Genomic DNA, 27699 nt, shown 5'->3' on the forward strand with positions numbered 1-27699 from the left:
ACTTCACAGCCACGAAGAATAAATCTGTATTTTTCAAGTCTGGGGAAGAAAACAAAGCGCAGACCCAAACGAGACCAGGGGCTATAAGTCGGAGGCGGAAAGCTGGCCCTCAGGGAGGCAGGGGCTGGCCCCCAGTTTCCCCAGTCTCTCATTCCCAGAAACGTGTTACGGGCAACACGAAGCCCTTCATCCACCCTCCCTGCTCTGGCGGGGATGCGGGACGGAGCCGCTTGGTGGGAAAGGGTTTTATTCGCTTTAGTGATGCGCCCCCCCCCCCCCCCCCAGCTCCCCTTTCCCAGGGGGCAAGTCCCAAACCAGCGTCTCCCGGGGACCAGGCAGGGACACGGGGAGCATCCCAGACAAGTCCTGGGATGCTGCCCCCCCGCCGCAGACCCCTTCCCGCGGGGAAACGCACCCCTTTCCCGCAGGACCCGCCCGGCTGAGCCTTCCTTTCCTTTCCCCCCCCCCCGCCCGGCTGCAGCCGCCGAGCCGGCATTGCCACCTCCCGGCCTCCGGGGGAAGCGCCGGGGCGGGGGGGGGGGGGGGGGGGGGAGCCCCGTTTCACCCCACGCGGGACCGTGGTGGGAGTCGTGGGAGCGGCAAGGGGAGCGGGGCTCGTTTTTTTAGGGTCCGGTGGAAAGGAGCAGCCCGAGCACAGCCCCGTTTGGTGGTTAAAACCCACCACGACCCCCCCCCACCACGGTGGCCCCGTGTCCCCCCTGCCACGCACACCCACCCCTCCACCCCCCAACACCGAAACCCTTGGGGTGAGATGCAAAAGCAGTTATTTTCTCACCCTGGCATCTCCCCCTCGCTCCCGCTCTCCCCCCCCGGCCCCCGGCCCGGCACCCAGCACCCACGGCAGAGCCGCAGCGGGCAGGGGGACGGGACCCTGCGTGAAACCCAAAGGGGCTGTCGCCAACTTCCAAACTGGCGGCCTCCCCTCGCCCCGGGGAGGCAGCGAGGGGTCTCCAAGGGGAAAAGCCCATGGCTGGCAGCACCAGCCCCAAAATTGCAGCATTTCATCGCTCTACACCTCAGCATAAGACAAGCCTCCTCGGTAGAGCCTGGGTGCCTCCCCACACCGTTATTTATGGCCGGCGGTATTTAAGTGGCAGTGACTTAAGTAATTTATTTAAGCACTTAAGACCCTCCTTTTGAGATCTCATTGCTCAGGCAGTGCAACTCCTTCCAGCCCTTTCCTGGGGCAGGGGCTTTGGCTGGGACGGGGGGGACAGTGCTGCCCCGCATCATCCGTGGCAGGGGCAAAACACCTCGTGAGGGGCTTCCCAGAGCCCCCCAAAACCACACCAGCTGGTGCCACTAACAACTCGCACCGCATGAGCCTCAGATTTCTATCAACCACCACATCAAAGTCCTACCATTTTCAGAGGTTGCAAGTCCCAGCTGGCCCCCAGCACCCCCTTATTTATAGGAGGTTCATTCTTGGAAGTAGTACCTAACTAGATAATTAAGAAGAAAATTAGCTGCCCCTCTCTAACTACCTCCTACCCCCATGGTGCTGCTGGAGGCTCCGTGCGGTAACAGTAGAAGCCTCAGCACCATGTAAAGTTTTCTTTGTTGCATTAATGGAAGTGCTGGCCTCTCTTCTCCATATTGAGTTTATTAATAATTCAGTTTATTAATCCCTGAAGTGGCAGGGAGCCCAGGGCTTTGCTTTGGGGGTGCAGCAAAGCCAGGTGGGGTGGGCAAGCAGGGCTCTCGTCGTGGCACATGCCGTGCTGCGCTGGCAGCCCCAGCTTGGCACTGGGACCTGCCCCCTTCCAACCCGGTGCATAAAGCTCAGGGTCAGCAGACGCCAGCACTCGATCAAGACGGGTTCCTTCCCCTGACTTACTCCCTTCCCCTCCCCACCACAATGTCATGGTGTTTCCTTAACTCTCAAGAGAGGTTTTTACAGAACAGGGTTGAGGTTCTTACTCTTTACCTTCTGGTTTTGCATTTTAGGGTGCAGCTGGGTAAGTTTTGGAGGCTTTTGTTTTCCTCCACAGGTAGGAAACGGAGTCCCGTACCGATGAGACTCTCAGTGGCCCCCAGAACTGGAGCTACATCGGCTGTCGGTAACGATGCTGCAGGAGCGTGCAAGCCAGCCGGATAGGAAACACGTACGCCTTTCTCACAGCCCACGAGAGATCGCTAGGTGCACGTATAGCCGCCTCACATCTACAGTACTACCAGTTCTTTCTTGTACCAAGAGGTTTCTAGCCTTTAAGCAAAGTCCACGCTGGCTTTCTCCTGCAGTTTGTTTTAGAGACGCTGTGGCGAGTGGCAGAGATGCTGCAGGGAACGGCCCCCGGGCTGGGCTGCTCCTGGGGGTCTGGGCATTAAATCTGACTTTCCTACGGGGCAGCGCACCCACTCCCCTCGGCCACATCTGCCCCAGGACAGGCTTCTGCTGTCCTGGGCTTGCACAACCAACCAACCAGGAGGGACTGGAGCTGCCTTCAGGCTCTACAACCTGATTTCTCCTTCAGTGCAAAACCAATCTGGGTTTTTTTTGGTGGCCTTTGGTCCCAAGTGCTCCCTCCAGCACTGCCCGCAGTGTGGCTGAGAGGGAGAGGAGCAGGGGAAGCGTATGGCTGCGCCAGGCAGCTCTGACACCCCTGGGTGCTTTGATATTCTTGAGCGCGGAAATCGCAGGGTGGCACTCAGAAACCGCTCAGTGGGAGCCACAACGTAGTGCTAGCAAAAAACATAAAGAGCAAAAAAAATTCCTGGTGTGGAGTTGCCTTTGGTGGGCTTCCCTGCAGAAGGGGATGGAGAAACTCTGGCCTCTCCCAGGGTGCCCCCCCCCAGCCTGGACCCCCCCCCCCCCCCAGCACTGGCTCTGCTCTCACCCTGCCCTGCTCCCTGCAGAGCCAGTTCCCGTTTGTCAGGATCCGTCCCCAGCGCAGGGTCTTTCCCTTACTCTTGCTTTTGCGCAGCGCTGCTCCCGGCATGTGCTGGGGTAACCAAAGCTGGAGCCTGATTACCCCCAAAATCAGCACGGACACGAAAAGCCAGGTCCTGGGTTGTTCCCAGGCAGCCGTAAGCTGCACGGGGCAGACACAGACCGTACACCAGGTGAATGCTTCCCATATGCCTTTATTTGCAAAGTTACAGGATTTTTTTTACAGGCACTGTGCGTTGGTGTTTCAGACCAGTTTGATTTTTTTTCTGTATTACCCAATGACCGAGGGGTGGTGGGAGTGGGGAAATTCCCTCACAGCAACCGTTCCTCCAGAAAGGCATAAGACATCTGAGAGGAACAACCTGCTTCTTCTGAAGCCATGAAGCAAGGAATCTGGTTTATAAACAGGCTTAAAAAATAATACACATATATAAGAGCAGCTTGAAGCTAAAGTACAGCAATAAGTGGTACATATCTATGCATATCTGTTCATATCCTTTCTCCAAAGCTGGAAAAGGGATGGTTTAAAAATTAAAAACACGGTTTAAAAAAAAAAAAAAAAAAAGGGATTCCATGCATTAAGTTTTAGTGTTTTGTGCAATTAAAATGGGATGAAAATAAATATAACTTAAAAAAACCCAACCTTTTCCATGACACTAATGGAACAGAGGCAAGTCTATAAGGCACTTCCACGTGGGCTATTCTAGAAAGCCTGGCAAGGAGCTAAAACAGTGCAACCATTTACAATGGCATCAGATGAGCTAAAGACATCTGTCTGGTGAGATATGAACTGAGAAAAACCTTAGGAGGCTTCAAACCTTGGGAAAGAGGCTGGGACATGGCTGCAGATGGCTCGATGGCCAACTCCTCCTCCTTATTGCTGCCAGGAGGAAACCTCCCCCGCTGAGGGTGCCGGACCCACCGAACGATGGTAGAAGGGCTCTGGAGCACCGCTCCCGGGAAGCGAGATGAGACGGCGGTTTTGGGGATGGAGCAGGTGAGGGATTCGTGGCTGCCAAGCTCCTGCACCACCTCCTGCACCGCACGCTCCTTCTGTCCTCGACGTGAGGGACGCCCCGGCTTGCCCTGCAGCCTCCCCTCCCCGCCGTCCTCTCGACGGCTGACCTTTAGCGAGCCAGCTCTGCCACGAGCGAGCCGCTTAGTTCAAATGTTCCAGGAAGTTAAAAAATAGCCTCCGCCCTAAATAGGGAACTGGGTGGTTTTTGCAGGAGCGGGAGCGCAGAGGCTGTCCGCACGGCCCGAGCAAGCTGGGAAGCCAGAGCCGAAGAGCAGCGGCAGAGTCGGCTAGCTCTGCGGAAAAAGAGGGAAGGCACGGGGACGCCTGACCCCAACTCTGCGTTGCCAAAGACAACTAACCCGGCCACCTCGAGAGCTGCTTTGCTGCTGTAACCCTTCACCACCTGCTGATAAAAATTACAGAGATGCTCCAGGCGGGGAGGTCACCCTGGGCCAGGTGTGGGCATTGGCAGCACTAACCCTATACACGTGCTTGGCTGCTGCCAAAAAGACTGATCAACCTGGATGGCTACTTTAGGTCTCATAGTAGTCCCTTATAAGCTATTGTTCTCTCCCCCAGCCCTGCCCGAAGACTTCATTCGGTATGGAGGGCTGCAGACCCCAGCTAAGGAGGTTGGAAGCAGCTCCTGGCAGGGGAGCTGGGTCTCTAGAGAGGAGCTCGACGTGTTACCCACCGTGCCAGCGCACCTAGCACAGGGGATGTGGGTGGGAAGAACCTGGCTGTGGTAAATACCTGTGCCCAGCCACATGGCCCCGCAGTAGGAGGAAAAACCTCACCCTCCAGTGCCACCTGAAAATAACTGAGCAACCTCTATGGGATATCTTGAACACAAAGAAAAACCCAAATCTGCCCTTCTAGCATCTCTTAAGGACTCGGCCCAGCCAGTTCCCTAGGCTGAAAGGTGCTGGCAAGGACAACTAAAGGGCTCCCACCCCAGTATCCTTCGCTATCCCCATGCCTTGCTTACACACCTGGTTGCCAGAGGGTCCTGGGCACAGCCACTAAGTGTTTTTGGGATAAAGCTACAGATCCCAGCGCAGGGAGAGGCTCCTTCCTCCACCAGCCCTCTTAAAATCAGGCTGCACAAGAGACAGAAGCACAATAGGCAAAGCACGCGCTTGCCTAAGCAACCCTCCAGGCTGCTCCCGGCCGGCACGGCCGTGTGCTCCCACTGACTCTGTGAAGCCAAGGTTTCAAGTTCAGCTTTTGTTCTGGCAGGTTAGCTCTCTATTTACATGGAGAGGAAAAAAAAGACCAAGACAACCTAAAAAACCACAACAAAAACACATTAAATAGGGAGAGTATAGCTTTCAAATGGGAAGGGCGAGGGCTGGAAAGTGTCTTGTAGTGCAGTTCAGAAGAGTCAGTTGGGGGCAGGTTGGGGGTAGTGGCAGAGTCGGACGCGCGGCTTTAATGCAAGTCTTCGCTCTGGGACAACTCTGTCAGGATCTGAATGAGGTTGTCCAGCCCCCAGAGGTAGCCATCCTCTCTGTTCCCTTCCACCCAGGGCACGTTGTGCTGGAGAACTTGTCCCTCCGGCAGCGGGGTGGTTTTCCCAAAGTCAATCATCCAGACTTTGGCCTGTTCCTTCTTGTCGTGAATGAAGAGGAGGGAGCTCCCGATTACCTGCAGAGAGGAGAGGGACCAGTTAGCGGTGCTCCTATTGCTCATTCTCAGACAGCTCTGGGGCTTTCAGACACCTTATCTCAGGCTGCATTTGCAAGAGATGGTGCTGAGATTTTGCATGAGCAAAAGCAAGCTCTGTGTGCTGCTGGCTGTTTGCACATGCAAATCTGGTATTCAGACAAGCTGATGTACTCACACAAATCCCAGCTCTTGGCAGAAGGAGAGGATCAGAAAAACATGAGCGTGAAAGATAGAGATGTCATTTTGGAAACTGAGTCAAAGTCCTTGCTTGGGGAAGGGATGAGATGAATTGTCTCAGCCTTCAGATGGAGATTTTTTCCAAGGCCGGTTCTTTGTGACTGGCTCGTGCTATTCACACTCACCAGCCCTGAAGACATCACCACAGCGATGGGTACACTCCATGTACAAGTTAACTTGCAATGTGCTGTCTGCTACCTGTAACGCCATCCAATTGCACCCAGATTCCCCCTAGAATATCCCCCTGGCTTTCACAGCACTCTGGGGATGCAAGTTACAGAGGTACATGTGCACGAATTTCCTGTTCCATGAGTTCACTTGGCTGCATCTGCTTTGAAGGGCTCTTTCATATCCTGATTGGCCTTTGGGAAAATCCTGCAGCAAGTATTTGCCTGGGCAAGCCTGGGGAAGCCTACGGGTGCATTTGGGAAGGTGACGCACATCACCTCTGACAGGAGAAGTCTCAAGGCCGGTCGCAGAGGGACGAGACCCCACGAGCCCAATGCTCACCACCCACAGAGCAGAGAGATGCTCAGCAGGTGGGTACCTCCAGCTCAGCCCCTGGCCCATCCTGGCACTCAGTCCCAGCCAGGCTGCTGCCCAGCAGCAGCTCCACTGCGGCTTCCCAGTGCTTGGGGAACACGTATCAGTGTCAGGCCATTCACCATTGTGCTCTTCTGCAGAATCTGCTCCTCCAGTCAGAAGATTTTAGCAGGCACGACTACAGAAAAGCACCAACAGGCATGCTTCAGAGCTGTCCCAAATGAAGGTTGCTTTCCAAATTATGTCTGATGTGCATGAATTGGTGGATTATGAACTCATTTGCCCTTGTATCACACATGGGGACCTTGGTGACCTGAGCACAACGGCTGTTAGCAGACAGGACGCAGCGTGCTGAGAGCCAGGAGTGCCCCATAAGCTGTGCAGATGCATGGAGGAGCACAGCTCTAGGGGCACCCAGCTGGTGTCAGCCCTCCAAAACAGCAGCACTAAACGTTACTGGGGACTCCCATGTCTGTGCCATCAGCAGGGTTTAGTTTGAGGTTTGCCTTTAGACGAGGGTTTTGAATGGGAAGCATGTACTGTTTGCAAAAGCTATTATGAATTTACATTTTTGAGGAGACTTCCTCCTCCAGCACATTGGGAAAACATCCAAGGTCCAGAGATATTTATTATTTTCCAGAAATGCTTATCTTTAGCTCTTGTCCTTCTAAGCTCTTATAGCCCTCTCTTGGCCAGGACAGAACATTTTAACCTTAAGGAAAAGCCTTTTGCTGACGTTCTTTGCTCGCCTGTCCTGGGTCGCCGAATTCTCCTGCAGCTCCTCAGAGGAGCCCTGCCCAGTGAGGGCCCCGTGGAGGGACACGCAGAGCTTGGCAGAGCTTCTGCTGTGCTTCGTCTCGAAGTGGGACGGAAAGTCAAAGCTGCTGCTTTTTAATTTTTAAGGAATGGAAACTCCTTTCAAAACCTCCTTGAAAGGCTGTTTTGTTTCTGTGTTTTCAAGCAAAACCCTGGCACTTGGTTCCAGGGAGCATTTTGTTTCCCGTGTTGAACTGACCTGAAACCCTCAGTTTTGACATTTCTCTTCCAATTGCCTTACAGGCGCTGCTGTCAGGAGGCATGGCCCCGTGTGCCTCTGGCTCCCGGCAGGACCCTCCGCGTGCAGCTGGAGCCGAGGTGGCTCATGCGGCTCCGGCTGAGGGACAGTGGGATCTTGGAGCTGTGGCTCCGGCTCCCTTTGAGTTGAGGGTTCCTGTGAGGTTCTTTTGCCCGTAGGCAACACATGCCAAGGACACCCGCTCTCATGTTTTGTTAAGTAGATGCAATAGCAAATACATTTTGCCAATGAATCAATGAAATGATTTAATTAAATTATGGAGCATTCCAATTCCTGTTGAAATGGCCAAAAAATTTAGTGCTTCCTCTGTTTTCCCACCAGAACTGAATTTTCACTGCAGAAAATGTTGATTTTGTGGACGCTCATTTCTGGAGGAAAGTCTTTCCAAGGTCCTTACCATAGTGCCCCAACCAGCTCAGCAAAGGCAGTTTTGGGATATCTGCAATTTATGGCTATGTTGAAGCCTTGTTTGACCACATGGAGCAACTGGCAGCCAAATGATACCTGATGCACATTCAGACAGGCATTTCTCTCCAGAAAACCCCTCTACTTTTACAGTAAGGATTTTTCCCAGTCATATAAACCCATAAGCAGCCCAAATTCCTCCTAGATCACTTTTAATCTATATGAACATTGGTTTTCAGTAGGTTTGAGCCCATGTCAGATACATGAACATTACATCAGTCATCAGCTGTATTTCCACGTAAGTACTAGATAAACAGGGGTAGGAAAACATGGATATAAGAATAAATTCAAAATTGTAGAAATTTACAGCCTCTGGCTTCGACTCCTCTCCTTGGATGAGCTGTGATTAAACCATTTGCATTTCCAAGCAGACCTATCTAAACGTGAGTATTACCTCATGGCACTTGAAGAACGGGGACGTCTCCAGGGTAGCGCGGATACCCTTCAACCGGTTAAGGTAACTGTTCTGGAATTACAAAAAAAAAAAACGAAAAACCCAAGATGTCAGCACTGCAGGAAGCCTACATAAAAACTGCTGCATGGAGCAGACAGGAAAGTCATCCCTCCCAGCACCATTTTCATGATACCATGTTTGCGTGGAGAGATGCCAGGGGCGTCCCTCAGCTGCTCTGCACTCAGCATCCTCCCACACACCTGTCCACTGGGAGGGGTGTCCCCTCTTTTTTGGGATCCACTTATCCTTTTGGCCTCTACAGCATCCTGTGAGCTCCTGTGGCTTCCACAACTTCGTGAGAGCATTTGCTTTTGCTGAACCAGTGCTTTCTGCAGACTTTCCCCACTGTATCCATGGCACTTCCGAGGAGGGAACAGCTAATTCAGCAGCTGCTGCTGTGCATGCACAGCCAGGCTGCTTTTTTCTCTCACCTGCACTCTTTTTATCACTCAGTCAGTCAAGCATCGTGAGACAACTCCTGTAACTCTGTATCAGCACTTCTGCAAAGTTGGCACCACAGGTGGAAGGTGCTGACACTAGTCAGCATGCAGGTCAAGACCCACATGCCTGTTCCAGCATCCCTGTAAATCTCTGGAAGGAACTAAATGTTCTCAGGGGAGCCCTCTGATAATTTCATTTTGAGGTTTAGATAGAAAGACTAAGCACAGGAACATGCACAGCAGGTATCTGGGCACTATAGTACACCTAAATTTTCACACGTTGACTGCTTGGGGAGATGTGGGGGTCGCTGTATTGCAATGGTTTGGCCAAGGACCCCCATCCAAAGCCAGGGCATGATGGTGTGAGTGTGCTCCAAGCTCTTTGGGGATGAAATGCAGCCAGGTGACTTCATTTTCAGATCCAGCAATGATCCCTGGGTAACTCTTGTCAAAGCGAACGTGCCAGTTTGAAGGAGGCAGTGACAAGGGCCACTCCAGCTGGAGCCTTGCGTTTGTAGGCTTCACATAGTACAGCTTAAAATGGGACCAATTTGTCAAATAAGATATTTGACACGGTGTAAATTGTTTACAGTAACATCTCTTATTGTCCTGGCAACATAGAGGAACTTAGGAAATGCCGATGGTGGCTTGCTCATGTGAAGGGCACCTGGTGCAGGCAGGGGGATGCCCTTGGCCACCCATCCTGTAAGACTGAGTGTGGGGCAGCTAACTGTGCCAGGGTGGGAGCCCCCACTGCTCATGCCATCGCATACTGGGGTAAAGAGCAGACCCGGAGGCTGCCGTCAGCCCCAGGGATGAGGGGACTGAGCATGGTTGTGCCTCTGCAGCAAGTTTTGGGACCAACCCTTGAGCATCCTCAGCAGACTTGGACCTATGCTGCTGCAGCAAACATGTCCCCTCCCAGCCCTCCGCTGCTCTCCTCTCACCCCTGTACCAGATGGCATTTCTCTCTGCCATTTTCCCTGCTTTTTAAGAGAGATTGCTCAGGCTGCAGCCCCTCAGGGCAGGGAGCTGATGAGCCAAGGGCAGCCCCCACAGGAGAAGCCCTCTCCCGGTAGCCCCCCCAGCATCCCCCACTCACCAAAACATTGCGGTTTCCTCTGGTGAACTCCCTGAACGCCTCCGTGACTTGTTCCTTTGTCCGTGTCTTCTTGAAATCCCGGTTCACAGTGCCATCCTCTTTCTTGAAAAGAAGGGATAGTGGTAAGCAGGATAGGGATGGAGCCAGGGCAAGGACAGGCGTTTCATAGCCAAGCATGTCCCCGAGTAGGATGCGACCAGGTTTTTTTGGCAGCTAAAGGACCTGTCTATGGAGGACGGGTGAGAAGAGGTAGCAGCTCTCTGCCTTGCACATCCCAAACCATCCCACAGCTCCGCTGCTTTGCCCCCTAATGCAATCGGCAAGTCTCCACCACCACGTAGTTGCTGAGGTCACGAGCGATGTGGACAAGCTACCTCTCATGGACCAGGCGCTCAATGCCCACCAGTGGCTGGAGACCACCTGTCCGTGGCCACACCGTGCCCAAATGGCTTCTCATCACTGCTGTGGCGGATCACAAGCACTGACACCAGTCTTGGGCTGCACTCCTGCTTCGGGAGGAAAGCAGAGCACGACCATGGCAGGACACAACTGAGTGTGGACAGAGACAACATCTCAGAAGCAGGCACAAAAACCCCTCCGCACAAAGTCCTCCACAAACCACTGAAACAAGGAGAGAAGGCAAGGAGCGAGGACCACAGCTCTCTTGTCTCTCTAGTCCTTTGATAGCCCATGGATCGCAAACCCTCGAAAGCAGCAGCGTGGCACCAAGACACAGTGAGATGCCTTGTGCTGTCCTCCGCCTCTTCCCCAGAGGGATGTCCGTGCTTGGCCCACGGCAGGGACGGCGTGGCTTTGTCTGCCGTGGGGATGGCACGCAGCCCTGACCAAGAGGCTCCCAGCTGAATCCCTGGGCAGCTTTGTAGGTCACTCGCCATTTCCCCACTGCTGCTGGGGCTCTGATTTTCAGATCAGCACATTTCATTGTCCGGAGCAGCTGTGGGTCGGGCCGGCAGCGCTCGCTTCCTGGATACAGGGGCTATTTTAAACCACACATGCTCGTGCTCACAGCTCCGCTTGCAGAGCTCCATCTCACCGCTCTGGACAGCTCGTTTGCATACAATAGAGTGAAGGGACAGAGGCCAAAAAGACATCCTGTGGGCTGGGGAAGATGAAGTAAGGATGAAGAAGCAGAGCAGAGGCTGGGGAAGGAAGAGACCACAATGAAATCACCTGCCCCAGAGATCTATGTGCCCTGGCAGGTCTTTGAGACCCATCCAGGTAAGTGCCCTGGGATGGGGCCACGTGCATCCTCCTGGAAGAGGGCTGGCCATGGGCACAGTGGCCAGTCCAGCCTGGGGAAAGGCCAAGCACCCAGGCTGCAGAGAGCTGGGCAAGGCAAGCCCAGCACCAAACCCACACCTGATGTGCCATTTGGGATGAATCACACAGCACACTTCCAACTTCCAGCTTGCGTTTTGTGCAAGTGTTAACAAAGGCGATAATGAAAGCCACGTGTGAAAGGTCTTAGTCTCCAGGAAAAACTTTGTTTGTACGAGGTGCCACCAATGCACCCAGCTTCAAACCACCCTGGACCCAACCTGACCACTACGCTGCCACAGGGCATAAAAGCAAGGCGAACGGCCGCCAGAGCACACATCGGCAGGGGCCAGGGACAACCTTCTCGCTGGAGACCTCCCTGCCGTAGCACCCATCCTGCCGATGGACCGAACAGAGCCAGCGTCGCTGCTTTCAGCTGTGTCTCACGAGGCGGCAGCAGCACAAGCAGGAGGCCTCGCCAAGGGTGCTCTTGTGGCATGTGCGGAATATATAGGGGAAGGGTGCTACGCCGCTATACGTCCATCACATGAGCCCTGACGTGGCAGTTCAGAAATCAACCCGCCCTCTCCCTGGAGGACAATAGATATCAATTTGGAGAAGTGCCACAGCACTAATTTCACATGTAAAGAGCAGAACTTTCCACAAAGCATCCAAGAAAGGAGATGGACTTCTAAGTGCTCCTAAAAATAAATGAAAACCACAGATGGCCTTTCAGATAAGGCAATCTAGGCTTCAGAAAAGCCAAACAGCCTATCCGTAAACCTGGTCCCATCATTACCCACCTCCCGCAGTTTCCTTGCCCAGCCAGACGCTGCTGCCATGGGGCTGACAACTGCCATGACATTTACAGGTGTCCAAGCCCCAAGGGGGCTGGCTTCCACGCAGCAGAAATGTGAGGGGGGCTGATAAGGACTATCGCAACCTCCGCCCCATCAGCCATTCCAGTTTGCACTGGCGTCACTGGGGCAGGGTTCGGGTCAGCCGGCTCTCCCTCCGGCACTGTGTCCGGCCTCAGATGGGGCTTGTGAGCTGCCCATCTTGGGAAAGTCAGGTGAAGGCTTTCAGGGCTTGCTCTGGGACCCCGCAAACATCCCAGCCCTGCGGAGTGTCATCCCACCATGGCCTTGCTGCAGGCAATGGTGAGTGACTCTCAGACCAGAGCAGGAGCTCAGGAGTGACACTTCTTGCAATGAGCTCCAGTAAGCTTCAACTGGGTCACCAGGGATCACTTGGATTACTTTTAGCACGGTAATTTTATTAATAGCTACTGTTTCTAGCAGTTTCAAGCTACTCCAGAAAGTTAGATGAGTGTCATTATCTCCTGTTGCAGTGGAAAATTTCCATTTTCAAGAGGAAGAACCAGATCCTTGAGGCCACCTGGGAAAGCAAGTGCTCAGCCAGGAAAGGGTCCCCATCCTCATTCCCAACCCTGAGCTGCCTGTTCACCTCACCTGCCTGCGCTGTCCCAAAGGTTACCGCTGCTCCTCTCCTTCCCCTATGCCCCCTTCCAGCCCACACGCCCAGGGCCAAATCCTGCCCTTCCCTTGCACGGCAAGGTGCTCTCCTATATCAGCCTCCAGCCATGAGGAAGGGGCAGCGCAGATTCACCCCTGCTCTTCCCAGGTAAGCATCCGCAGCAGAAAAGAAACCATGGGGGAATTGTCATTAGATAGCATTTTCCTGAATTTTCCTCTGAGGGCTCAGTAGCAGCTCGAAGCACTGAAGGTGCTTTCCCTAATGCAGAGACTCGACCTCAGAAATAGGGCAAATACAGGGATATGGCACAGCACGACCAGCTCTACAGCCCTGCTGGAAAAAAAGCCAGCAGGGAACCAGCATGAACTGTTAATGCTGTAGCTTAGGGGAAAATAATGCAGAAGCTGAGGGATTTAAGGAGAATTATAGTAATTAGAGCCTTGATCGAATTAGTCAGCCCTTAGCAGCAGCAGCAGGATTACTCCTGGAGGCCAGCACTTCTCAACATTTTTCAATTAAAGGGCTGCCTCACCTCTTTGAAAAAAAAATCCACAGCTCACGTTGCACAGCAGCTCACTTATGGTCGGCTAAACCAGGAGCAACTCTCACCACTCCTTTATGGCTTTTATTTCCCTCCACAGTGTTTTTTGGCCTGTGTGGGAATTTTGTGGGTTGTGTTTTGTTTTTTTTTTTTACATTTTTCATTTCAAATGGTTCAATATGACCTGCTTTTGCCATAAAGCCCCCTAAATGTCCCCAGATCACAGGCTGAGAAGCACCGCTGGAGGCCAAGGATATATCATGTTGGACTATAAATAGGCAGATATTCCTGATTATAGCAAGAAAGCAGGGAGAAGAAACAGTGCATGGGAGCTTTGGTCCCAGCTGGCCCACTCCTGTTTTTTATATAGCCTCAGGTTTATAATAAGCACCAGCAAAACAACAGCAATGGGAACTAGGCAAAGGGTTGTCCCGAGCCAGAGCAGCTCACAGCGTGCTTGCGGGTGCCCATTGCAGAAAAGGGTCTTTGGGAGAGCTGGGGAGATCAGGGAAGAGCTGCATGAGCAGGCAAGTGCCCTGACCCAATGTAGGGCACCACAGAAAGCTGCTGTGGGGGGAGCATGACCAGCAGCATCCCAGGCAGGGGCACGGGAGCCTTGCATTGCTTGCCAGAAAACTCTTGAAGGGGTTCAGCCCGAGGGCTGCTCCTTGGGTTTCTGAGAGTGGTTAAGAGATAAATGCACTGTCCTCTGCTGCCCATGAAACAGTTCAATGAAGGTGGTGCCCTCCTCCCTACGTGCAACGTGCTCTGCTGGGCTTTCCACAGCCCAGAGACTTTGTCCTGCACAGTGGGACAGGCAAGTCCCTTCCTACCGGAGGTTTGGTATGCGGGTAATCAGAAGTAGCAGCTCTGAGTGACCCACTCCTGATGATCACCTTTTAAACCCGTGGTCTAACATCTGCATTTGTTTGCTGTTTGACTGGCAAGGCAAAGGGGAACACTACCAGGAAAGTCTACAAAATCTGATGTAAAGGCTTTGTCAGGGAACGGCTTCATTTGTTTTAATTCTATCACTTTGACACCACTATCTCCAATCAGGAGAGGAGAGGTGCAGGAGTTTAAGGCCACAGAGACCCAGACGGGCGTTCTGGGAGAATCCAGCCCAACTCAGAGAGGAGAAAAATGATCTGTGATCAAGATAAAGAAACTTCTCCAACCAAGATACATGTAGAAATTGAGCCATCATTTCTGCGAAGAGTGAGCAGCTGCCCTGAGCTACCGCCTGGGTCCCCAGCAGTGCCCCAAGCCTGAATTACTGCAGGCATGACTTGACTGAGCTCCCCTCAGCTGCCAAGCCAACATCATGTCCAGGCACGCGATGAAATGCTTCGCTCAAGTGCAATATTACCTTTAATTCATGTTGGCTGGCTATCAAAAGGCATATGCCATTGCTAATGTTCATGCAAGTCTTCTATCACTAATACAACTGCTCTGCGGCTACAGACCTAACTCTGTTCAAGTGCTATCGCAGACATCTCTCTCACCACAAAGTCTGCTTGCCAGGAGAAAAACTCCTGGGCTGGCTCATCTAATGGGGACACAAGAGCATCCTAGCAGGTATCTCCAGAAATGCAAGCATTAGCTCTGAGCAAGCACAGTTAACAGGTTACACACACATGCAGGTGCCAGCCGAAAGTACTGCTGCTTGTGTTCGCCCCATTCATAGTGGTCTGTTGCTGAATTTTTCCACACAGGGATGTAAATACAGGCTCCTCACCAACTGCAGCTAACCTCACAGCTCCAAACATGGATCAGCACACGTTCAACCTGGGATTTGGATTAATGGCTCAGCCTAGCGGCACAGCAGTATCAAAAGAAAACTAATTTGAGTCTTCAAGTTAGAGAATGGCACTTTGCATTTCATAGTCAGGGAAATCAACCAAGCAGCTGATTTAATGAGATTACGGCTAAAACTGTCCTCTTACATTGATGCCCTGAGCTCAGCTGTGCTCTCAGAAGAGCAGCACTGCCCTGAGCCAGGTGCCTGACAAGGCTAGTTTGGCTGCAGGGACCAGGGATGTCCTGATGTGACACGGTCTCGCCACCAGCGTGCTGTGTGTGTGCCTCTGAGGGAGTGAGTTTGGTTTCCAAATGCTCCCAGCAGCAGTTCCCCCTGCTCTGCACGCCTGGAGCAGCCTCACCTTTATCCCCTCAATCCTGAAGCCCAGCGTGGCGGTTGAGCTGATGGTCTCCCTCCACTGCATGTAGCGGGGCTTGGTTACTGCCCGCAGCACATTCTCCTCCTCAGTGGGAGCATCGGGGTCCACCTCGATCATCTTCTGGTACATGTCCTTCCTCAGGCTCGGCTTCTTCCGGGCCTTTATCAGCTCCTCCTCCAAGTATGTCCTGCAAGGAGTGAGGGCGGGGGACATTAGCAGGGCCATAGCACTACCACGCAAGGTGCCATATGCCCACAGACAGCCCTTACCCCAAAATCAGGCCTACCTATGATATCTGATCCCTACAGCGTAGGGCAGCATAGAAAATGACAGAGCAAGCCTCATTGCCGGTGAATTGATCCTGAGTTAATTAGCACCCCATCATCAACACCTGATAGCTTTTCAGTTCATTAAGGACCACAACCAGTTTGGCAGTAACAAGGGAGGTTATTTCTTGCAGGTCCTTATGGTGTTGCTGGTGCTACCACCCCTTGGTCCTGGGGGAGTCTGTTTCCCAATGCTCAGCAAACCTGAGCAGTGACTTAGCGTCTCTGACGAACTAAACATGGCTTTCAAGATGTGCCCAGGAAACTGCCCACATGCTCTGGGACCTGGCTGAGTTGAAGGCAAGAGGGAGGTTGCTGCGTACCAGCCTTTGTCGTTAGCTGCCGCTCCCTCCGAGGTTTGGCCGATGTGGGCGGCTGCTGCTCCCTCCTGCCTTCTGCAGAGCTGGGCATGGCTAGTGGGAGGTGTAGAGCAGTTTGGATTTGGGGGAAGGAGGAGGGCAGCTGCTTCTCCTGTGCCTCTCCTGTGCTTTCCCATCGCCTCACCCTGTGCACCATGAGAGCTGTGCCTTGCAGGCTGCTAAACAGGGTGTTTTCACACAGGGCTGTTTAGCTGCTGGTGACTTTGCCCAGTATAGGCCTGTTCTAAGTGGACTATCTAGCTAAAGTTTCCTGTACAGGATGGAGCAGAGGGAGGGATGCAGCCTTGGCCAGGTGCTTACCGTCCTCCCAGGACCACGGGGTGCAGCCAGGGTGGGGGAATGGAGGAAGGAGGATGGAGAGTGCGAGGAACGTGCAAAGACCTTGGTTTTATGCATCCTTCAGAGGAGCACCACTCTGGGCCAGAGCACGCTGGTGGAAAACTTCTGCACTCTGGCATGCAGAAAACTGTCATCCACAAAATAACACTTCCTGAAGTGGTAATAAACCACTATGTAACTCCTCTTGGCTCCCAAACCTGCCCCAGCTCAGCCCAGCAAGAGCCCAGGCTCTCTCCAAGCAACTCGCCAAGCCAGGTGAGATGTCCCAGCAAAACCACACAGGAATGACCCTATCTGTCAACTCCTTCCCCCCAAATCCAAACTGCTCTACACCTCCCATTAGCCATGACCAGCTCTGCAGAGGGGCCGTGTCCTCTCTCCATGTCCCTCGTGCCAAAATCCCAGCACTGAACATGCAGTTCACTGCCAGAAACAAGCAAAATGCACAGGGAGGATGCTAGGCAGACTGCGTGGAACGGTCTTCCTGGTCTTTCCCACAGGTTTAGCAAGGCAGACTAGTGTCTTTTCTCCGGGCAGGCATATGATCACTGAGCAGACACTCCCAGAGCATCAGCCCCTTTGAAAAACACTGCAGATGATAAAAGCAATGAAAGGCATTAGCTGAGATCACCAAACCCATGATTTTTGGGCAGACAGAATAAAATAGCAGCATAAAGCAGTAGCACGCTCAGAAGTGCTGCTCAGAAAGCTAGATTTCCTTTTGATGAGAATGACAGATCGTCTGTGTTTGCGGTTTGGTCCCCCCACATCACTCCAGGCTTGAACCATTACCAGGGCTGAAAAAAGACAAAGTTTTGTTTAGGGGTGACTGCAGGAGGCTGCCACATCCAGGTTGGCAGGAAAAAACCAAACCTGTATCTGCCTGGCAGCAAGCTGCTGGCTCAGACAGGTTTAATAGCCTTGAGGTTTAGTTCATCTGCCAGAGCCTCTCCTGCGCAGCCATGGGGATGCCCCACTCCCCAACATTAGCCCAAGTCACCCTCCCTCACCAGCTCCTCCCACAGCACCGTCTTATTTAATGATGATGATGATGATGCCCAACACATTTGCTCCCTTGCCTGATGTGCCTGGCTTAGCTCCAAAACCCAGCTGCGCAAATCACCCAACCTGTGATTTGTGCGCAGGAGGCTTTCCTCCTCCCAGAGGCAGCCACAGGAGCACCTGGGCAGCATGACCAGCAGGTCTTCTTCTGGTGGCTGTCTTCTCTGGGTCCAGAGTGGGTCCCATCTCTGTCCCACGGCAGCATGGTGTGTGTCCGCCAGGGCCACGTGGCTGCGCTGGGGCCCCCTGCCCTTCTCTCCACCCCTCCGGTGGAAAGTATTCCTCGCCTCTTCCCTGCCGACAGCCCGACACGCCAGTTCGAGTTTCACTTTGGGAGTTCAGGAGGGGAAAAAAAAGATTCCTCCCTCCCACAGAAACCATCAGCTTTTCCAGCAGCGCAAGCATCTCCACTGCGTCTGGGCTGCACCTTAGCCAGCGAGGGGGGTCTCAACCCACCCTGACACCAGCCTGCAGCAGACCCAGGGCCGAGCGGTGGCCCGAGGCTACTCCAAAACTGGCAGCCGCCTGGGGTCACCCGCTCTGCTCCCATTTGCTCCGGGACACCCTCTCAGCTGTGGAGTTGCTAGCTCAAAAACTGCTGCTGGCCAAGTGGCTGCAGCCTGGGATCTTGGCATATCTGTAGATGGTTCTTGAGGAGGACACGGGTAATGTTGCTCATCTGTTAGGAAACATTTCAAGAGCTTTGCATGAAAGGCACTTAACTACTTAGGACACACATTTTATCCCTCAAGTGCGCATGGAAGCAAAGAGTGAGCAGAGGGAAAGTTTCTCACTCACCAAAGCTGTGCCATCCAAGTGCCTTTATTTCACTTCTCTGGCACCCTGGGCAGGATGTCCCACACCTTTTGCTCCCTGCCCCTTGGCTGTGTCCAGCTGCAGCAGTGAGAGGCAGGTTGCCATCCTCCTAAAAGCTACTGTGCCATTCTAGTGTACCCAAACCCAAATAGAGTGCTGTCCCCTCCACTGCACCAAACCACTTTCCCAGCAACAGTCAACAAGCAGAGTAGGAAAGAGCCTAGTGTGTCCTTCCTGTACCCAGGCTTCCCCATGGTGCTCTCCTCACGCTGTTGGCTTAGCTTTTCCTGAAGACAGGTTCTCACTTGTGTGTTTCGGAGGGTTTCACCCAGGAAATGCATTTGCTTTGAGTATCCCATCATAAAACTCAAACAATGTCCCCAAAGTCACTCACCTGACCCCCATTTTGCAGTCCATAACGCAGGGGGAGTCAAATTCAGCCAGCAGATCTTCCATCTGGTTGTATCGCTCCCCGTCTTTCACAACGTCGCCGTGGTAGGCAGGAACATAGGGCTTCAGGACATCGTTCATCAGGCGGTCCAGGCAGCGCTGCTCCGATTCACAGTGCTTCTTCAGTATCCTGCCGTTGGCTGCTGCCTTGAAACTACCTGAGGGTGACAAGGGACAACGTGGCACTTGTTTTGGATGGGGGATGATGCTGTGCCTTCCCGAAACAAGAAGGCCAGCCCAACAACTTGGAAGCATCTCTGTTTACACCTGCACCCGAAAGAGTCCCTGGAGGCTGGGACTTGCAAGCTCAGGCTGCCAGATTCACATGTAGTGTCAGAGGTTTATGACCAGCAACATCACACCTTAAACAGGGCAGAGACCTGCTTTGCAGCACCCAATACATTTGCTTCACAGCCTCTGTATACTTCATGGTAACCTCACACCTTTGACTCTAGGCTCATGCGTGGGGCATCTTTGTGCTGGGCAGCATCACCTTCTTCGCTGTGGATCAGCAAGAGGGCTCGGGTCTCACCCAAAGGACTCAGCTTTCTGCTGCTTGAGAAAAAAGTGGCAGTAATACCGCTGGCCCTGGGACACCGAAAGCACAGAGCACTGCACCTTCATGTCACCGTCCCTAGTATTTAGGTAAGTCACTCTCCTGGGCTAGAGATGTGGGAGCTGAAATCTGTGACATCCATGCAGCAGTCAGAAGCAATTCTGGCCAACGAAGCCCATTAACCTGAGATAACAAAGAGCCTTTCCACCACTCTGCCCCTCCCCATGCTTCGTACCTGCATGTCCCGCTAGCTGGATCCAAGGGTACTTCTTCTTGAAAGACATCACAAACGGGGACCAGTGCACCATATTCTTGATCTTCCGCCATGATTTGCTCTAAGGGAGAAAAATATCATGAAGGTGAATGCAATGTTTTAAGCTTTTACTGTCCGTAAAGTTACTTCAGGCAGCACACAGCTGTTTTGGACAGGCGAGGAGGCACTGGAGCCAGCGCAGGATGGAAGCAAACAGAGAATCTGCTCTTGTCCCATTGCCCTGTGCCAAGCCAGAGCTGCTGGGCTTCGACTCTACATTCAAAAATCACGAGTAACTTCACTAAAGTGGATGGCGTTACAGTGTTGTTCCAGTTGGCTGCTTCTGCTGCAGAGAGCTCAGCCATCCGCATTACCTTGTCTCCGCTCCCTGCATCCCTCTGCAGAAGCAGCAGGGACATTAACCCATCCTTGGGTACCGCATTAGATCATGGCAGCCGGAGCAGGGGAGAGAGCCCAGGATTTCTACCTGGCCACAAAACTCAACTCCAGCTCCCACGGGGAATAAGAGACGCTCACACAAGTGCGCATAGGCTCACTGCCTGGCTTTTGTTCCCCACTGAAAGGCAGCTGCTTTGTCCATTAAGCTGGCAACCCGCATGCGGCTGATCCGCCTGCTTTGGCCCATCCATAACTACATTTTAGAGAACAATTCCCTTCTGACATGTTGTGTTTCTAGCCAGATAGATCGCACAAAACTATTTACATGACTGTAACGAGGGTTGTCGGACATATGAAAGCCTCTTTTGAAGGCTCTTTCCTGAGACAGTTTTTCCCCGGATTGTGCTGAGGAACCTGCCGCCATTAAAAGGCAGGGGGACAACTTCTTATCTCGGCCCCAGAAGGCGATGGCGCAAACAAATCAGGCAAACAATATACAACGGCGACAATGGAAAAATGCCTTCTTGCAGGAGCTGGGACAAACAGACGGCATAGTCCTGGCTGCTCCGAGCTACTGGGTTCAGCCGGAAGCCCACAGATAAATTATCCTCATTTGCTCTGCTCTGAAGGCATGGGAGGGAGCCTTCCAGAAAGCCCAAGTAATCTCTTCCTCGTGTTTGGAGAACCAGCCCTTGTTCCAGTAACGCTTCACAGACAGGCGGGGAAGAGCCAGCAGCCCCGACTTGCAGTTTGGATACTTGTCCGGGGTGAACTCACAGCACAGGAATCTGTGCTGGGAACTGCTGACATGTTTAAATGGCGAGGAAGAAGCCAGACAAAGATGTTAGTGTCTAAAGCGTGGAAATTGCATCGGGTTACCCCTGCGCTGTGCACCAGCCCTGCCGGGGAGCCTGGAGATGCAGGAGCTGCCCACGCTGTGGGGACCAGCGGTGGGAGAGGGGAAGAAGAAATGTCCTTCCCCACCTCCTAGCCCAGGAGGAACAGGGTGGCCTTTCCCTGGATGACTGCCCGTGGCCGGGAGCGTCCCGGCGTGCCCTGGCACTGGTACAGCAGCGCAGGAGTTTGGCAAGCAGCTGCCCCAGCGCGGGGTGACACCGGGCATCCCCTTCGCCCAGGCTCCTCTGCGCCACGGGTTTGCTCTGCCGCCCGGCTTGCTTGCTTTGGCAGGGGGGTCGGGCAGTTCCCTACCTGACATGAGGATGAATGTTTTTATTTCCAAACAGAGTGCCAGAACTTGTGCGCTTTAGCTGTTCTTTGTTCTCCTTTTGGCAGAGAGCGGGAGGGAAGTGTGTGTGGGGGGTGTCCCCTCCTTTTGTTTTTAAAATAGTAACATCAAGTCCTGGCTGATGTCATGAAAAAAAGGGGAAAGAAAAAGTCTCTGAGGGAGTTTGGACTCCAGAGGAGTGTGACCCACCTCCTCTAAAACAAGGAGAAGGAGTCCTCCCCCACAGCATCATAAGTCACTCAGTCCCAGGAAACACGCCAAGGCAACGCGCCTTCCCAAGCCAAGATTTTATTTTTCAGTGGTTAGAGCTTTATAGCTAAAACCTTGAGGTACTTCAAAGCACAGGCAGAATGAAAGCAAGCGGCCCCTGAAGCAGGGCAAGCCACCCTGGCTTCCCCCTCCCGGGGCTTTCCCAGAAGCAATGTGCCCTGCTCCGGCACTGCTCCCAGCGCAGGGTAATGGCCCCGAGTCCCCCGGAGACACAAAACACCACAACAACCTTTCTGCTGAGCTCAACAAGACAGAAAGCCAGGCACTGAGCACACCCGCATGAAGAACAGGTAGCACATCCCCATCCCTTTACACCAGAGGGAAATGTTTTCATCCAGGCACAACCAGGTTTCAGGTGGCCAGGCATTTCCAACCCAGATTTTAAGGACTTGTTTTATGGAGAGGCTAGAGGTGGCTTCATCCATCTCAAGTCACTCCCAGCTTGCTGGAAATAGACTGTGAGGAAAGCTGTCACTGCTGCAGGGGTCACCGGCAATTCTGCTTCACGCAGCCTCTTCCCCCTGGCTTCATGGGGGGCAACCATGTGGGCACTTGCAGGAGAGAGGAGGGACTGTCTCCTTTGCAATTCCTTCAGGAGTCATTGGATTTTTGTTTTAAGCCTGAGCTCCCTCCCAGTGTCATGAGGGAAAGTTTGCTTCATCAAAAGGAAGCTGTCCCCTCAGCCCATCACGTGTTACTGACCACTATGCACAGCTCATTTTGCAGAGCAGCCTGCTGGGTCCAATTTTTTGGGGGGTTGTATGTATCTATAAAAAATGTCTGGTCGCTCTATTGTGGGAGTGCTCAAAAGGCAGTCGAGTTTTGCAAGGAGCAGCTCCCCTAGTAAATCAGCAGCTGCACGACTTGATCTGCCTGCTCTCTGGGGCTGCCGACCTGCTGCAGAGGAGAGACAGAGGCTAGACCACGGAGCAGCGACACTGGCCAATGCCCCCAGCAATCCTGCCACCCCCTTATGCCTGAAGATAACGGAATTCTTCCCAGGCAGAATGTCATCCTTTGCATTTTCCTTACAGCTTCAAGAGAGACGTTATGCGGCTGCGAACCATCGGCAGGGTCCTCCACAGACACTGGGGATGGCTGAGAGCTTCCAGTAAGAGGTCTGCGTTTATTCAAACACCGGCATGAATTCCGACATCTCAAAGCTGATGGCTTGGGATCCCGGTCATGCCAACCCCCATGTCAAGCTCCTGCGACTGGCCATGGAAAATCACAGCCACGAGGTTCACACCACTCCAGTTTGACTCCACGGCCATGTGCAAGAAACAGCCCCTCTGTGCTCGGCAGGCTGCTGCCTCCCGCCCTGCCCAGCACTGTTAATACACAAAGGAAGTATTAAAGCTATTTACAGTAAAGAAATCTTCTTTAACCCAGCCTATCGGGAACCATAAGGGCATCGCCTCCAGGCTCTTCTGTAACTTTTGGTTTATGTTTCAAGGAGTTATTTGTGTGTAGGTCCAGGAGCACAGGTGCAGCTGTACGTACACAGAAGAGTTACCTGCGATAACTCCCTGGACTCAGACTAAAGGATTTTTCACCATACTGGAAAAAATAGCTTTGCAGGTGGCTTTACCAAGTGATGCTGGTGGAGGGCAGATACATGCTCTTCTTGTTTGCCTGCAAGGAAATGAGCACGCAGGTTGTCACGCTGAAAGCTGAGCACGCTTCCAACTCATTTACATGATCAAACCCCGCGCCTGCCTGTGGCACCCTGCTCTCCCCCAAATCCAGCGCTGTGGTTGCTTTCCCTCCCAGAAAACTCACGAAGCCGTGTTGACCGATTGTGCCCTTGCACACACAGCAACAGCATGTAGCCTGTATAAGCAGGGAATATGCACGAGGTGCCTGATGCAATTCGACACTTTTTATTTAAAACCTGTTTCAGCATCAGCAAATGCCGACTAATTAGCTGTTAGGTAGCAAATTACTTAGTGATTCTGGAAATATATTTAGTGAGAAGCGGCACCGTTTTCCCTAATCATCTGCCACACAGAAATGAAGCTGAGCAAGTGTTAGAACCAACTCTAAATATGAGCTTTCAAGGGTTGCTGCAGCACTCAGCTTCTGCCTCTGCCCTCTTACAACTTTTGCTCACCGCAAAGCGCGGTGCCCCAAGCTGGGGGTGGGATACGGGCCGGAGGAGTTAAGCCCTCCCAGCGAGCACCCACAATTGGTCAGTGGGAGAGCAGAGCTGGGAAAACAATTTTATCTGCTGCATGTTTAACTTTACTTATCTGAAGCTTAAAGCAAACTAGGCTTTCCCCATCTGTCAATAGAGCTTCATGTGGAAAGAATAACATAGGAGAATTTAGTGCCAACCCAGAAGGTCAGAGGATATATTGTGTTTAATTAGATTAAACAAAAAGTGACTGATGAGCTCAGTACTCACTGTACATTTTCCCTATAGCATATGGCATTCCTTTAATGTCTGCTTGAAGGAGATGTGCCTTTCTGGGACTGCCCGTTGCCTCCCTTTCCCAGCGCGACCGCTGGTGGAATTTGGCTGGTGTTACTCCCTGTGCACAGAGCCAGCGGGGTGCTCTTCCCTTTCCATGCATTCAGCCAGACAGATAGGCAATAACTGATTTAATTTGCTTAAATTATGGTTTCCTATGTTTTATGGGACCAAATGTTCCTGGAAATAGCAGGAGCTGGACCTGTATTTCAGTGCTTTTTATTAACTAGAGCATGCACCATTAGAGGCAAGATTACGCAGCCAGGGCAGGGATGGGAAAGAGTAGGAGCAGTGTTAAATTAATGATTTTCCCAATTCTGAAAAGAACTTCAGCCCCTTTCTCCCAGGAAGATCAGGAAATAGCCTAGAATCAGAAGAGATGGAGGAAAACTGTGAGGAGACAGCAGTGTCACCAATGCCCACCACTTCCCCTGGCTTCAGTGGAGCTGCTGCGGCCGAGGGGCTTGCGTGAGTGACACCCCGGCTTTCCCTTCACTTTGGAGAAAGCCCCGCTCCTGTAGCATGCTGACATCCAACCACCCTCGGTGCTCCTTGCAGAACTGAAACACCCGGGTGGCCGGGCAGCCCCACCGGCACATTCCCGGCTGCCCACCCCTCGCCAAGCGCGGCGGCTCAGGAGAGGCACCGTGCCAGCCTTGCTCCGTGCCCAGCACCCTCGCTCGCTCCTCGGGTGCCGGGGTGACTCCCCAAACACCCTCCCTTGTGGCTAGTGTGGGTGGGAGGTGCAGTGGCCCCTCTCCACTCTTCGCTTTCACTTCCAGCTCTTCCAAAAGGAGAAGTGCAGCTGCAGTGCTGCGGTGCCGGGGGCCCCTGCGGGAAGGGGCTTTCGGCACAGCTCAGAAGGGATCCGGGATGTTTCACTCACAAGTAGGAGGGTTGGCGAGTCGCTCCTCATATCTGGAGCCTTGCTGGTTTAAAAAACAACGCGGCGAGCAGCTGAGAAGGGCAAACTTTGCGCCGGAGAGCCCTCTTCTTTAATAACTAAATAAGTGGGGGGAGCGTTTGCCCAGAGAGTTCACTCCGTGTCAGCCTGCTCCGCGGCCACGCACATGCAGCCAAGGAAAAAGAGGCCATTTAGTTTTCCATGTTTAAAAGAATGAATGCATTTTCTTTTGGTCTCTAAAAAGTAGTTAAGGTTTCCCTAGTGATGATTGTTTCCCTTGACTGGGGAAAAACCTTGTCACTCCAGCCGCGGCAAGGAGGCCAGCTTTGTTCATTGTGCTGGGCGCTAGGCACGGAGGGCAGCGGGGCAGAGCTGGAAGGTACCGTGGGATGCCTCCTCCTGGCACGTCCTGGCATGTGGGCAACCAAAATGCAGGATCCCGAACGAATACCCTCCCGTGACGTGCTCCCGAGTGCGATCGCTAACGTGGTGCAGAGCTGGGGTTATGCTCTGCTCGGCTTTGCCATCTCTCAGCCCCCTGAACTTCTCCCTCTGTCCAGGCAGCAATAGAAAGAGCCCAGTGACCGCTTCAGCATGCACCGGGCTGTGACCACTGACCCTGATGCTGGCAGCAAGTGACAGCCCCTATTTTACATCATCTTCCTCCTATGCAAACTCCCCTCATCCTCACTGATGCATTTGCTTCTGTACTGCACAATGGCTAAATAGCCTTGTTTTGGCCAGAGGAGCAGCTTGCAATGGGAGGGCTTTGGATCAGTGGGCATTTTTTGGTTTAGTCGCACAAGGCATTTAATAAAAAATTCAGCAGCTCCCCAAAACCTGGCAGATGCAACGCCAGTCAGGCTCCTGTGGCTGTTGTTCAGCAAAGACAAAGTGAGGCCCAACAACAGACCACTCAAGTTGATAGAAGGAAATACAGTTTGATGACTGAAAGGCACTCCTGGCTGCCTAGCAATTCTAGTCCAAACCCCTAACCCCCATTAGAGAAATTATTTTGATGGTTTAGGCATAGAAGTTTCTGCTGGGGCATAGTAGCTTCTGCTACTTTCCAAGGTCTTAATCTCATTTAGAGAGAGAAATAAGCCTAATATGTGCATTATTTCTTTTACTTCAGACGCTTTGTTTTTCAGAATAGTCTCATTTTAGCCAGCAAGGATTTTGCCTCTTGCAGGAGAGAAGCCACTCCCCTCTGGCTTTGTGAGGAATGCCCTTTTCTCCAGTGGGACCAGGGAGCAGAACCACCAAGACCAAAGATCTGGGGTAGAGGGTCATTGAGATAAAGCTACTGCCTTGTCTGCCGTCTGCAAGAGATCAGTATGTGCGATAGAGGAGCCTTGGTAAAAATGCCTGAAAGCCAGGAACATCTGGTGGGATCATCGAAAAAATATTCCAGTGTATTGGAAAAAAACAGGACCTTGTTGCAGGCTCCCTCTTCCTGCTTATGATGGAGGCGAGGAGAATTAGAAGCAGCAAAGGCAGATGAGTGAGCAGCAGTCCTTCGGTTTGACCTCCCCTATCACAATGGAAGGAAACGGAGTGGCTGTGGGAGCCAGCTGCACAGAAGTCACCCATCATGTATAAGGACATTTGCAACCTCCTCACCCACAAAGCACAAGCAGAGCACAGCAGCAGCGTGGGGGCCACGTCGGTGCCATGCTTAGGGTTAATCGCTACAGAGAGGAGAGGCAGTGTTAAGACCGTTCTGTCCAATTTGGCAAAGAAGAAAAGAAGCCGAAAAAGCCTAACTGAGAGTGAAGGTAAAGCCTGCACTGGAGCTCAGAGTAACTGAGCCTCAAAGCTATGGTTGTCTCCATGAGGCATTTCTTCCTGATGGAGAGCCTTTCCTTCAGTAAAGCTGAAAACCTCCTAATGCAGAACAGCTAAAACTGACTTTCCCGTAAAGCTGGTTGAATTATTAATTGCCAGCATTAGACACGTTCAGCCTACTTTCCTGAGTGGGAACTGATCCAGATCTCTGGAAATGTATTTGTTACTCATTAAGTACATACAAATAAGGTTTGTTAAGCAATTTTCAGCTTGGAGAAGGTAACTGAATAATTCAGAAACAGCTAATCACTTTTGGTGGACTGCTACTTAAGCTGTACAATGCTCCTTCCTCAGCAAGTAGCTAGCTTTTAAAAGCAGCAGACTATAAAAATATTTGCTGGTAGCCAAAAGTGGGCCTTGGTGAACTGCTTTGTGAGAAGAGTCTCAGAGTGCTGCAGCCCATCTGTGCAGCACACTGGTGCGCAGAGCTGTAGGCAGCCAGATCAGGCGTCCAGCTGAGAAATGCGGTGTGCTGTCCAAAGATCTGACCCCATATCAGGGAACTTGTCATCGGCTTTGATGGAAACTGCTCCATTTCCATCTGGAGACTTGCGTTTGATCCCTTTCCCAGTTCCAGAGTATTCACCACTGTCTTTCTGGTTCAAAATGTCATTTCTGCTCATCGGCTCCTCTAGCAGCGCAGCGTAAGTTGGGGATGTGGGCTCCTGAGCCTGTCCTGGCTCTAGCGCTTCTCACTCTCATCCTGCCAGTGGGGAAGGACACCCCACCCACCCCCCCGGCCTTCCCAACCCTGCCACTGTAAATCCCAAACTGCTGCTACCTCCCACATGCCCTCTGAGACCAGAAGACGGGCCTTTCTTGACACTAAACAAACAACTGCATCAGTCTCTGGTTGCTTGATTTGAAGTCCAGCTCAGCCACCTAAAGGCCAGAGCTGCAGTTTAGGATAAGGAAGATTCAGCTCCCAAAAGTCTCAACAGAGTGCCCCAGTGGGCAGTGGTTTAGTA

At 52.6% G+C, this 27699-nt stretch overlaps 1 protein-coding gene across 1 annotated transcript in view; it reads right to left on the reverse strand.

Annotated features, from left to right (window-relative positions):
- Positions 1–3085: 3085 nt before the first annotated feature.
- ITPKB (inositol-trisphosphate 3-kinase B) overlaps positions 3086–27699 on the reverse strand; it is a 71955-nt gene continuing 47341 nt past the window's right edge. Inside the window, exons 3-8 of the mRNA XM_049833636.1 lie at positions 19574–19673; positions 18727–18940; positions 15392–15596; positions 9914–10015; positions 8312–8383; positions 3086–5576 (exon numbers count right to left, since the gene is read on the reverse strand). Of these exons, the coding sequence (XP_049689593.1) occupies positions 5361–5576; positions 8312–8383; positions 9914–10015; positions 15392–15596; positions 18727–18940; positions 19574–19673 (909 nt within the window). The 3' untranslated portion in view covers positions 3086–5360. The remainder of the gene's footprint in view (positions 5577–8311; positions 8384–9913; positions 10016–15391; positions 15597–18726; positions 18941–19573; positions 19674–27699) is intronic.

Source organism: Accipiter gentilis, chromosome 30 (assembly GCF_929443795.1).
Source record: "Accipiter gentilis chromosome 30, bAccGen1.1, whole genome shotgun sequence".
Taxonomy (NCBI): domain Eukaryota; kingdom Metazoa; phylum Chordata; class Aves; order Accipitriformes; family Accipitridae; genus Astur; species Astur gentilis.